General features: G+C 40.7%; 1 protein-coding gene across 3 annotated transcripts in view; it reads right to left on the reverse strand.

Annotated features, from left to right (window-relative positions):
• The window catches only part of SRPX (sushi repeat containing protein X-linked), a 62321-nt gene that overhangs the window by 19085 nt on the left and 30219 nt on the right, over positions 1–13017 (reverse strand). For 2 of the 3 annotated variants that reach the window (XM_067545304.1, XM_067545305.1), the window contains exons 2-4: positions 8119–8178; positions 2318–2509; positions 1316–1492 (exon numbers count right to left, since the gene is read on the reverse strand). In XM_067545304.1, the coding sequence (XP_067401405.1) occupies positions 1316–1492; positions 2318–2509; positions 8119–8178 (429 nt within the window). The remainder of the gene's footprint in view (positions 1–1315; positions 1493–2317; positions 2510–8118; positions 8179–13017) is intronic. The other variant, XM_067545306.1, reaches the window with a different exon arrangement.

Genomic DNA, 13017 nt, shown 5'->3' on the forward strand with positions numbered 1-13017 from the left:
TTCATCAGGAAGAAGATTCCATTACTAAACAGCAGAGCCATACTAAACAACTCGCTGCACTAAACAGCAATGTGCTGTATTTAGAACTTAACCCTGGCACTGTTACAGAATTACCCCAGAACATATCCACACTGTGAAGTTATAAATATTCATAGTCTTCATTTGTTAAATGAACAATTCAAGTATAAATGCTACCCTGTCATTTGCAGTGAGTCGCCCAGGTCAGCAGTGCAAATGGGTGAGGTTGTAGAAAAGATAATGCCATTTCACTCTTCCCCTCCACCACAGATAAAACCAACACTCCTAAAGGGCCAGACTCTAATTTGCATATAAAACACAAGACAACCCACAAACTTAGATTGGAGATAGACTGGCAGGAGCATGTATACAATTACCAGACAGAAAGTAACAGGAAAATTGAACAAAACCCCATGAATGTAAAGCCACAGTAGGGAGACTCCAACGTTGTTTCACCAGCTTAACCTAGACTGAGCCACAGGCATCTTGAGGAAAGCCATAGTATTACACACAGATCATTAAAAATACAAATATTGCTCCAGCCAGGAAATCAAATTGCTGGTGGCCAATTCAAGTGGCTAAAGAACTGCACATCCTGGTGATTGGAAACTGAACCTCTTATTGGGAGCTTCCCAAGAATAACAGCAGCAGCTGAGACACTTAAGCTATATCTTCTGATGAAATCTTATTAGTGCAAAGAAGAATTATATGTCTCAGCCAGTGTGAACTGGGCTGAAATATATCCTAACCTAATGAAACTGTACCAGTCAGAAAAATGCATCTTCATTTCCTCAGACATCACTGGGAGTCCATGACCCCAAGATACAAAAGCAACAGAGGAAGTCCCACCATACAGGTGAGTTCTGATTCTCTTCTAGGCTTAAGATGTAGTGTCCGTGACGCAGCGTAGCAGGTACAGGATGCTGGAAGTGTGAGTAATTACAAACAACAGAACAGGTTTCGTAGATGTTAAGGTCTGAAGGGACCATTATGAGCATAGCACAGACCATACAACCTTACCAGGTAATTCCTTCATCAAGCCCTTCACTTCTGTTGGAGCTACAGCCTATATTTTAGAAAAATATCCAGGCTTGATTTAAAGAGTTCAAGTGATGGAGAATCCACCATCCCCCTAGGTAAATTGTTCCAATGCATCTCTAAAAAGCATTGTGTTTGTTTTTTCACTGAAGTGGATGAAGGAGCTCTATTTCCAATGCATTTAAAATACCTTGTCATTAACAGGCTATGGAAGCTTTAAATCTAGATTCTCTAGGAAGTGCAAACCTCAATTACGTACCAATGCAGGAGGCTGGTCTACCACTCCAAACTTTGTTGTACATACAAGTTACTGTCCGGTCTCCTTTTAGCTGGTATCCTGGGGAACAGTAATATTCACACCTGGAGTTAAAGTATGCACCATCTATGCACTTGAACCCTCCATTAGTTGGCATAGACAGCGTTGGGCACCGTATTTCTGAAAAAGAAAACAAATGTATCCAGGAACTGCTGGTTTCCACTCTAGAGGAGTGGGGGTGAGACAGATATGCAGTATTATATATAAACAAAATATGGTTAGGAATTTTTCAGTGGGAGCGAGTGAAACTGCTCATATGGTTTTCCCTTCTCACACTTCAAATTTTACTAACATACATCTAAGTTAGCCCAATGGAATGAAATTATTTTAAAGAAATAATGTCAAAATGTTGTCAAAACATTTTCACTCACAAACTAATGATCAGCCCATTCAACCTGATGACATTCAAATTTTGCAAAATGACGTACAATTAACAGTGTGGCTAGAATTAATTACCCCCCATATTTTAATATGTTTGTAAAGGGGAGTTTTTATAGCCCCTCAGTTTCAGAAAGATATTTCTGCAGACTCAAAGTCCACCTATTCCATGAAGCATACCTGCCTTTAATTCCTCTCTCCACTCTGTGTTTGCACTCCTCTACATTGCAATGCCATGCCTTTAGACTGTAACGCATTCAGCTATTTGTTTTGGCACAATCCACCTACCATACAGCACAATATACATCACAGGTGCTATGTAAATAATGTCTGAAACAGGTACAGCTAAGTTAGCTATGGTTTCACATATTTTTAAATTCAAAACATGGGTGAGAGCCAAAAGATAAACAGAGTTAATTCTAAGGACAGCTCCAGTCAGTTAAGTTTCTCCCCATCCCAGCATTGACATTAAATATAAAAGCTACTCTTAGACATTAGATATAATACAGAGATGAGTTTATCACACAAACAGTGATACATATACACACATTAGTATGATTTACTTACGTTTACACAAAACTTTCCCAGACCAGCGCTTGTTTGACTGACAGATAAGCTGTTGAGGACCATGCAGTTCATAGCCTTTCTGACAACGAATATCACATCTCGTCCCCAAGACATTTTTGTAATATTCTCCTTGAGGTGTTCTGCAGTTTGCATTACCATGTTTCACCTTAATGGGAGAACACCAAGGCGTTTCTGGCAAAGAGAATGGAAAAAACAAACACAGAATACACACATTTTACAAAAGACTAATTGGCTTAGGTCACAATTGCAAAGTCATTTTGTTTGTTCGATGTTGTAGAGAGAATTTATTAAAAAGCAAACACAGAGATGCAACTTCCTGGCCTGATCCAGCAAAGTGCTAAAGATATCACAGGGTCAGTCCTGTATAGATGAGCCTTTCCTGCCTTTTACAAATTAATGATGGTTTCTATTAAATTGGGTGTCTAAATATCATGCTGGTGGAATAAGTGTGCCACCATGTGGCCACTTTGAGGATCATCAATGGTTTATTTTTAATACCCCATAGATCAGAGGATACCTTCGCCTTCCCTTTGGTTACAGGCGCTGGCAGTCTGAATGCAAGTTCAATCCCAATGAAGCTTTATCTGAGGAATAATTTTATTTTTCTTACTCTTCTCTTAATACCCTTTCATTCAAAACTTCCTTCAGAACCATCAGATACATGCATAACAGGGCACCATAGAAACAGACATGGCCTCTGGTGAACTCCAGGCAGGCTCAAACTCCCTCACATTTATAAAGGGCCTTATTATATATGTCATAGGACAGAAATGTCAAGTTTGGTTGCTTGGACACAAGAAGGACAGAGACCTCAGACATATATACTGTTTGTGAGTGTGGGTGTTTCACTTGCACTGAATGAATTTCCAGTTTCCATCTCAAGTGTCAGACTGAGCCAAAACTCACCAGTATACCAGGATAGCACTTCTCTGGTGGCCCCATCAGTTCCACAATATTTAAGATATTACTTAAAAATATGCTAATTTTCTCATCCTGATTATGAAGAAAATTTTCTAAATGTGAATTGGTGCAGGGTTGTCTTTCTCACTAAATCTGTAGATCTGTCTGTCCAGGTCTGACAGACTGAAACAAAAACTCTTAGAGAGTTAAGAACTAGCTCCATTCATCCTAAGTGGGTGTTAACTCCCAGTCCCTAAGTACAATGTTTGAATTTGTCAGCCAATATACATACGTCTTACGGGTTGAGGTGTTTCCAGGTGTGCTTACATTAACTGATGAATATACACTCATTATTTATTTATTTATTATTTATTTATTTATAAATAAAAGGGGCCAGTTAGAATCAGGCTAGGCTATGGAGTGTTCCCACTCCCAAACCCAACACCATCCTCATTGGCTGCTCGGGCCTTCTAACCCATTCCTCATCAGCTTAGTGCTGAAGAAAATTTTCTAAATGTGAATTGGTGCAGGGTTGTCTTTCTTACTAAATCTGTAGATCTGTCTGTCCAGGTCTGACAGACTGAAACAAAAACTCTTAGAGAGTTAAGAACTAGCTCCATTCATCCTAAGTGGGTGTTAACTCCCAGTCCCTAAGTTCTTCTTCTGTTATTTATTATGTCTAGCACAAGTGTACACCCACACACACCCACACACACACACACACACACACACACACACACACACACACACACACACACACACCCTGAAATGGACCTAAGCTGCAAAGTTCACATTCAGATCTAAACTGTTCCAAAATCTGAAGTGTTTGGATCCGGGATTTTGGTTCAGGCTCATCTTTAAAATATGCAAGCACACTTTTACTTGCTCCTGAAATGTGACACACATCCACCAGCAACTCTATATAATCATTCAGGAAGGAAAGAACCCTTTGCCCAAATTAAATTTAGGAAAGCAGATGCAGAGATCCCATCAGATAAGCACTAAGCTGATGAGGAATGGGTTAGAAGGCCCGAGCAGCCAATGAGGATGGTGTTGGGTTTGGGAGTGGGAACACTCCATAGCCTAGCCTGATTCTAACTGGCCCCTTTTAGAGGTTACAAGAAGACCTGTTCTGTGATGATTCTGGGCTACTCTGGAATTTGGAGCATCCCTCCACTCAGGTGGATTTTCTCAACAATTGCTCTTGGCTGCTCCCTTTCTTAAGCATTGTCAGATGGCTAACTTTCTTCTCTCCTTTTCTGGCCGGCACTCTGCATGAGGGCTTCCCCTACACTGCTCAGCCTTTCATTCTTCAAGGATGTCCCAGCAACCATTGCCCTTGGTTCCCTGTTTGGTTTGGCTGTTCAAATGTCAGTGTCTAGGTACCCTTTTATTCTGGACAGCTCTGAGTTGTGCTGGGGACTGGGACCAGAAAACAGGAGACACAGAAATGACTGAAAATCACCTATTCCCCAACCCCAACCCATTCTTGTGCTTTGCACACAAATGGAGAAACACAGAAACTGGCCTGAAGTATGTGATTCATCTTTCTCTAAAGCAGGGGTGGGGAACGTCCGGCCCGCGGGCCGTATAAGGCCTGCAAAATCATTTGGTCTGGCCCTGGCAAGGCAACCGCAGGGGGGAATTTGGCGGCAGCGCGGTTTCACGGCGGCGGTGGCGGGGGGGAATTCGGCGGCAGACACACAGCCGTCTTCCGCGTACCACCATCAGGCTAATTTTTAAGTTGATAATTTTGTATGGCCCGCGAATGATGTTATAAATATCCAAATGGCCCTTGGCAGAAAAAAGGTTCCCCACCCCTGCTCTAAAGCATCAAGTACCGGTCAGACATGAGAATCAATGGATCATAGGGAATGCCAGATCAGAGGAGAATTAGAATTTGGCCAGGATAGTGGGATTAATACCCATACTAAACTATTGCCAAAAAAAAAAAAAAAAAAAAAAAAAAAAAAAAAAGATCTTTAATATGACTATAAGTGGTCAAGATCATAATTACACAAATTCAAGAGAAATCCTCCATCAGCAAAGCTTCCCCTTACACCATGCTGGGCCAATGGTTCAGTACTCACACTGAGGCATGTCAGCTACAGACCTTTCTTAAGCAACCAAAACAACGTTTTGGTGGGTGGAGGGGGATGAGGGGCAACAGGTGAGTTTTCTGAGGGGTCTCCTATCCAAATAATGACTAAGCTGGACTCAGCTTAGCTCAGGGATTTGACAAGGATACCACTTAAGGAGGCAAGAGTGTAAGCCAAAAGGAAGACAAGCACTGAAATGTCACACAGCATGCAATATTCAGAAGGTATACAATGGGCTTTTATGGGATCTGGGAGGGCTTCCAGAACCCCATGCCTAAACAGTGGCAAAACCACACTAAAAGTTGCCTTTCACAAATGGAATCAGTTTCACGGATATTTCACATTATTGGCTCTGTTGATTAATTTCATCTCCACATTTTAAATATTTGGGATCAGTACCACAAACACATTTAATGTGCTCTATTGGCTTATTTTATTTACCATTTATTTGTCACAGTTTTTATTCGGTGTACAATTCTTCTACATAAAAATGGTGAGATATTTTTATATCTCCCCAATGGAAATTTAAACTTCCACATAAATTCTACTGTGTTGTTACTGGAACCACAAAATAGCATTTGACAGGGGAAGTGGAGAGACTGAGAATGGAAAAGCATGTGATTGCCAGGCTTTTAGTTTATTTCATAAAAAGCATTTTAAACTAGCATAGCCTGTTTCAGAAGCTGTTTAACTCAGTGCATTGGGACATGCTTATTTTCTCTGACAGAACTGCACCATCTACATGGCTATTTTTAGTGCAATAGCTCGAGTCCCACTGACACGTCTGTCTACTCGGGCTGGGAGGCCGACTTCCAGCCACAGCATAGACATGCCCTTAGGGGCCTGGATCAAAGCAGTGGCTTTTGTGCTGTGGTGAACAAAGAAATACTGCACTCAGGGGGCTTTTCTTCCCCATGGGTACCTTGTGTAGAGCAGCCATCTTAAACGTCAGTTAGGGAAGAAGCATTCTTCTTGACATGGTACTTCCCATAGTGCCTGTCAGCACTGTCCAAATACTGGTTTGGGACCAGTGTTCTCATAAACTCAGCGGGCAAAATGCAGGAGGGCTTTTTAATACAGTGGGGCTCCTTGGCAGGTTAGGCAGTTAGACAATGATGTCTGCAAATTAAACCCTGTTGAACTTTAGCAAACAACTATGGGGTTTAATTTGCAGGCATCATTGTGAACTGAAAATCCGCTGGGTTTACACCATGCCATGCTAGGCATGTACTCATGTACATTTTTTAAAAGCCATGCATAATGGTTAGTATATTTGATACTCTGACATTTTTATCAGAAGAGATGGTCCATAACTAAATCCCTAGACATGAACACCCTCACATTTTGAGGAACTTCTGATCCAGATCCAAACTTAGCAACTCAGGTCCATCTCTGTTTTTTTTTTTTTTAAGTGACCTACTTGTCAACTCAAATAAGTTTAAGCAAGTTAATACAACTTTGGTCTTCTCAGCTGCAGACCTTTGGTTTTTGAATCTGAGTTGTCTAATCTCCCTCTGAAGCTCACAGCAAAGCTTCCAAATTCAATACAGTTTTTAATATTTGTGTGAATAAACCACTGTGTTTCACATACCACTGTGACATCCTTGCAGCCATTGAAAGAATTTGTTTTGGATCACTTTATAAAAGACAGTTCTTAGACAGAATCTACATTTTGACCACTTACCCACAGTCCAGTCGGCTTTCATTTATCTTTACTGAATCACTTGAATTCTTTGTTTAAGTATCCACAGAGGATTTAATGTTAAAGGTAAAGAACAACACATTTACCATATAAAGCTCTGGGCAAATACATTTTTCTGATTATACTTTTAAAGCAGGATTTTCACACTTTGGTGAGGACCAAAATAAATATTTATAAAAATGTAAGATAGTATTTTGTGCCTTCTCCTTTGATACTCATAAATAAATATCTGATATATTTGCATGCATATCCTTATGTAAAAACCCGGTTCCTTCTCTGTCTAGTACCAATCTTAAACAAAGCTACACTAATGCCCAGTATTTCTAGGTTAGCGCAACAGTGCAATACAGTGTCTTCTTGCATGTGCATAGACTAATTTACTGTCACAAAACCTCAGGAAAACGATCTTTGGGAGGCAAGGGAAGGGCAAGGGGCTGAGTGTGGAACCAGATTCTTCAAAAACTAGGCACATATGTCACAGATTCACCAGTGATTTTGCTATCAGATCCCAATGGTCAGTAAACTTATTTGGAATTTGAATCTGATTTCTATACTTGCTGAATTCAATTATCTCATTAATGTGTCAGCATATTTTATTTAATGTTTTCTATGTTCATTAGTAAACACATTTGACTCTTCATTCCAGGTTGCAAGATGAACTTGAAATGTCATGGACTATATAGAAAATTTTATAAAAAATCAAGCTTTCTTTCATGCGCTTCCATACATTACCATAAACAGGTTCAGATTCTGAACAGGATCATTGATAGTTTTGGCTATGAAGTATGAAAGAGACAAAAGACAGCTTGTTTTTAATTTTCATGAACTAGCAGCTTGACCTTTCAAGGGTGAAAGCAATAAAAAGCAGTAACTTACTCATGTAAGCTAAACAATGCACAGTGCTTGTTCCATTTTCCATGGTTTAGAAAAATTAAAAAAAAAAAAAGCTTATCTTGTCAGAAAAATCTGAACACAAACACGGAGCTAGATCACTCTAAGACTTTATGATGCAGGAAGGAAAGAGAGAAGATCTCCCAGCAACCAGCTGATCCTCTTTAGCACAGAAGCAAAGCATTCACCTTTATATCTATTGCGTGCATACACATCTTCGTCATCTTCTACAGGTGAATATCCCGATCCTACAATACAAAATGAAAAGAAAAACTGCAGCAAGAAAGGAAATATAATTAAAAAAGAACAAAGAAAAGCTCTTGCAGAGACGTGCAAGTGAGATTAGGATGCAACAACCTAAGCAATACTGACAGCATAAGCCTCCATAATGATTAGACTTATAGCGGAACCAGTTTACAGTGAATTTGGATAGGGTGAAACTCTGCTTATAATTGAGTAGAATGAAGATTTCGGATTGCTATTATGCAACATGTGCTGCAAAATGCAAATCACAATTTCTGTTTTAGGGAACTTCCAGTTATCATGAAGTTATTTGGAAGGGGATGGAAAGGACAGGGTGATTTCACTGTAAGATGGTTCCATAGTAAAAGTGGCTGTTAACAGCCATCATGCCAACCAGCTGTAGTAAAGCTGCCAACCAGCTGCAGTAAATGTGTGTGACTGAAGAACAACCATGGTTTTACAGGGCAACTTATGTAAGTGAAACATTGGTTACATTACCTGCAAACATAGCTCTACCCAATAGCAAGGGGTTTTGTTTTTCGTTTGTGTAGGTTTTTTTGTATTAAGTCTTCTTTGGTCATTCAAGCTACAGAAATGACACACTGGCTTACTTTGAAGGATCTGGATAGGCTAACAGGGCTGGTCAAGAATTGCTTTCTGTCAAAAATTCTGGATGAACACAGCGCAACATCACCCACATCATTAACCAGCCCGTGGCAATAGAATCGTGCAGCATGTAACAATGCTGCAAAATGCACCTGAACACTATTTAAAAGGTGTTAAGTTTAATCAGAAGCTTTAGCCCTTAAACTTATTTGAGCAAAGGGACAATTATACCTAACTTGAGTGCGAGTCAGATTTTCTGAACAGGAACGGCTTACACAGACTCACGTTAGGAAGGGGATCTGCACTGCATCAAATTTCTTGATCTTTATAAATTCTGGCATGTAATAGGGCAGACATTAAGGGTCTGTCTATCCTGCCGCTGGAAGCAAGATCTCGTGCTAGCTTCGCTCAAGCTAGTGAGCTAAAAATATCAGTATAGATGTTGGTGCTCCAGCAGAGGCTCAGGTTAGCCACCTGAATCCAAGCCCCTCAACCCCCTTTGGTGAGACTTGAGTGGCTAGACCGAGCCTCCGCCAGAGACACAGTGTCCATACTGGCATTTTTAGTGCACTAGCTAAAGCCCCACTAGTGCAAGTATGTCCACCTGGGCTGGGAAATCCGTTCCCAGCTGCAGTGAAGGTGTACCAAATGAGATTGCTGATTCAGTTAACAGTACCAGCAAAAGCCTTCCACGTGAAGTACCTGAAATTACACATATCGAAACAGTTAATCTGGGGTCATTAAGGCACAAGGCCAAGATGTTCACAAATGAATACCTAAAGTGAAGCTACTAAGCCCATATTTAGGCACCTAAATAAATGGCCTGGTTTCAAGTGCTGAGCACAGCACCTATTACTGAAGTCAAAGACAGTAGCTTCCATTGCCGAGGCAAAATTAGCACATGGGTGAAGAGCTGCTGGCTAACCAATCTGTCTTGCCCATATACTTATCACCATAGACAGTGTCCCATGCATTTAGAAACAATGTATTTCCCATGTATTTAAAATTAGAAATAACAATAACTCTCTCCTCTTCGGTCTTCCTTCCATTCCAGTCTCTCGGAGAAACAGCTTTATTAGTTTATAGCTTTCGTTTTCATGTCTGCACCACCTCTGTGTCCCACTGTTGGAGCCAATCCACTGCTCATAGACTTTATGGTCAGAAAGGACCATCATGATCATCTAGTCTGACCTCCTGCACATCACAGGCCACTCAACCTCACACTCCTGTAACAGACCTCTTATCTCTGGCTGAGTTACTGAAGTCCTCAAATCACGATTTAAATATGTCAAGTTACAGAGAATCCACCATTTACACTAGTTTAAACCTGCAACTGACCTGTATACCCCATGCTGCAGAGGAAGGCAAAAGACCCCCAGGGCCTCTGACAACCTAACCCAGGGGAAAATTCCTTCCCAAGCCCAAATATGGCAATCAGTTAGACCCTGAGCACGTGGGCAAGACCCAGCAGCCAGACACCTGGGAAGGAATTCTCTGGAGCAAATCAGAATCTAGTCCCATCACCGGCAGTTGGAGATATTTGCTACTAGCAATCGCAGATCATTTATGTCTGCCGTTTTGTCCTTCCCATTTAAGCCATTGTGGCTATTAACTCCACCGACAGGGTTCTGGCTGAAGAGAAAGTGTGCCTGCTCTGCTCTGCCAGCATGACATCCGATGCCCTTCCTGCACAACTGCATGAAGGAGCTTAATTAGCATATTGAAAGCCACAGATTTGAAACGTGTGGCTAACACAGAACTTGTGAGGAATTTGCACTAGGCTCTCTGCTCTGCAGTTTACTGGTGTCCTGTAGAAAACTTGCAACAAGCCACAAATTCCACATAGGAGAAATCCAGCCCTCGCTTCCAAAGCTGCACAGGCGGTGGACTTGGCAATGTAAGAGTCCATAGCCCTTGCACAGCACAGAGTTCAGTTCTGTGGGGGTAGCACAGGGGGAAGGCAGGCACTGTGCAGATCTTATGATCTCACCCCTTACAATAGAGCTATGAAGGGGTGCCTAAGGCTCTTCAGCCACTGGACTAAAGTCACCTAAGATAAAGTCACCCTGGTAGCCCCTCCATGGGTGATGGGGGAGAGAAGGATGCCTGAACCCAATTCAACTACTCACTCCTGGCACTGGAGGAGAACCGGTCTTATGTGAACCCTTTAAGCCTCTGTGCTTAAATCAGGCCACTTGAGGGCAATTTTCAATCAAATGTCTTTTCTTACACATGTATTTTTGTACAGCGCAGACTTCTTAGCCCTCAGCATTTGTTACTTAGTTTCCATTTCATGAAAAACTGCTGATGCCTGTATAAACATTGCATCTTAACAGTCTCCCAGTATAAAAGATTGAATTTAGCAGCATTTTAAATCTCATTGTGTAATATCAAGTTCAAGCTGCAATATGAAGATATTGATATGTAAATGATTCAGCATAGTCTATTCCAGCAAAATTAGGAGATTCTTGGCTGAATAATTTGAGACAGTTTTTAATCAAACATTTAAGGTAAAAGTTTTAAACGTGTCTAGGTGACTTAGGAGCCTAAGTCCCTTTTAAAATAAATAGAATCTAGGTTCCTAAGTTCCTGATCATTTTGGAAATTGGGATTTAAGCATGTCTGAAAAAAATATCCCTACATTTTTAAACACGTTTTTGAAAAATTAGGTTAATCATGCTGAATCTGAACTAAGACTCTACTCATTGGAGATCTTCTGCTTTGTGTGGGCGATGAAAAAACAAAACAAAAAATCAAAACCAGTTTTATTCAGCATCCTCGCTCATTAGCACCCCTCTGCTCATTTTCTTACTAGAAAGGGAAGACAGCAATCACATCTCTGCTTTTCATTACATGCTGATTTTGCTTGTAGTAGTAATGCTGATCTTTGTCATCATTATTTTAGTCAGAAAATGGACTATGGGAATTCCAAAGGTGAATGTAAAACTGTTGACCTGGCTTTACTTCTAGAGTATATCATTTATGCTTTCTGTGGCATTTTTTTGCTCAAAGCAGAATGGCAAACACTGGACTTCAACACAGATGTGTTATACCAGCAAAGGTATAGACTCCAAGTGAAGTCAATGGATGTTTTGCCATTGACTTGTATGGGTCAGGATCAAACCCTAAGGTGCAAATCCAGAGCCTACTCCAGGTAGGTAGCTGCATGCTGAGTAAATGGATGGCGGGGAACCCTTCCATGTCTGATGAAGCCTATACTGAGCATTTACATGGAGGGAGGAGGATGATATATCTGTGCAGTAGGGGATTTCCTCCAATTTCCCCACGCCCCATCTTCTCTCACACCACATCTTCTCTCATGTCCTCTCTGTATATCTAGCCTTTCCCCTTTCCATAGTGGAGCCATACAGGAAGAGGGGGCTGGATTTACTCCTAAATCAGTAGGCATATCATAACAGATCCAGGACTGACAAAGTGGGTTTCTGCTCACAAAAGCTTGTGCTCAGATAAATTTGTTAGTCTTTAAGGTGCCACAGGACACTCGTCGTTGAACCAGGACTGTACATTTGCTTTAGGACATAGCATACTAGAAAAGCTAGCATGGTTCAGTAGGTGACCCATGAATTGGGGAGTCGAAAGTTCCATTCCCAGCTGTGCCATTCACTGACTGCATAACACTGGAAAAGCCACTTCACTTCTGTCTTAGTTTTCCCAGCTATAAAATGAGATATATGTTTCTGTACCTTACAGGGGTGCTGAGAAGCTTCATTACTTAGTGTTTGTTCATTAGTTAGCTATAAAGTGCTAAATAATGTTATTACAACAGTTATAAATATGGATATTTTAGGAAGAAGGGGGAGCACAATGCTACTTTAAAAATACATTTATGGCACTGTTATATTTTGGTGGTGTCTTTACGGTGACCAAATATTCCAATTTTCTCAGAACAGTCCCGATATTTGGGGCTTTTTCTTATATAGGTGCCTATTACCCCACATCCCTTGTCCTGATTTTTCACACTTGCTATCTGGTCACCCTAGATATCTTACAAAAACTGGCTGCAGATTTCATTCCAGCTGAGTACAGCCCAAAAGCCACAAAATGAAACTAATCCATTTTAACAAGAAACTATTTTCAACATTAATCCATGGAATCTGATGACCATATTTGCTTTAGGAAAAAATGACTTCTGTATTCATGGAATGATCACCATGTTTAATATTTGAGGATGAGAGACTGCTGTTTTCATAGATTTTATCAGAGCATAACATTTAAAT

The sequence above is a fragment of the Emydura macquarii genome, unplaced genomic scaffold, assembly GCF_026122565.2.
Source record: "Emydura macquarii macquarii isolate MOO-44397 ecotype Brisbane River unplaced genomic scaffold, CSIRO-AGI_Emac_v2 contig_1043, whole genome shotgun sequence".
Classification (NCBI taxonomy): Eukaryota; Metazoa; Chordata; order Testudines; family Chelidae; genus Emydura; species Emydura macquarii.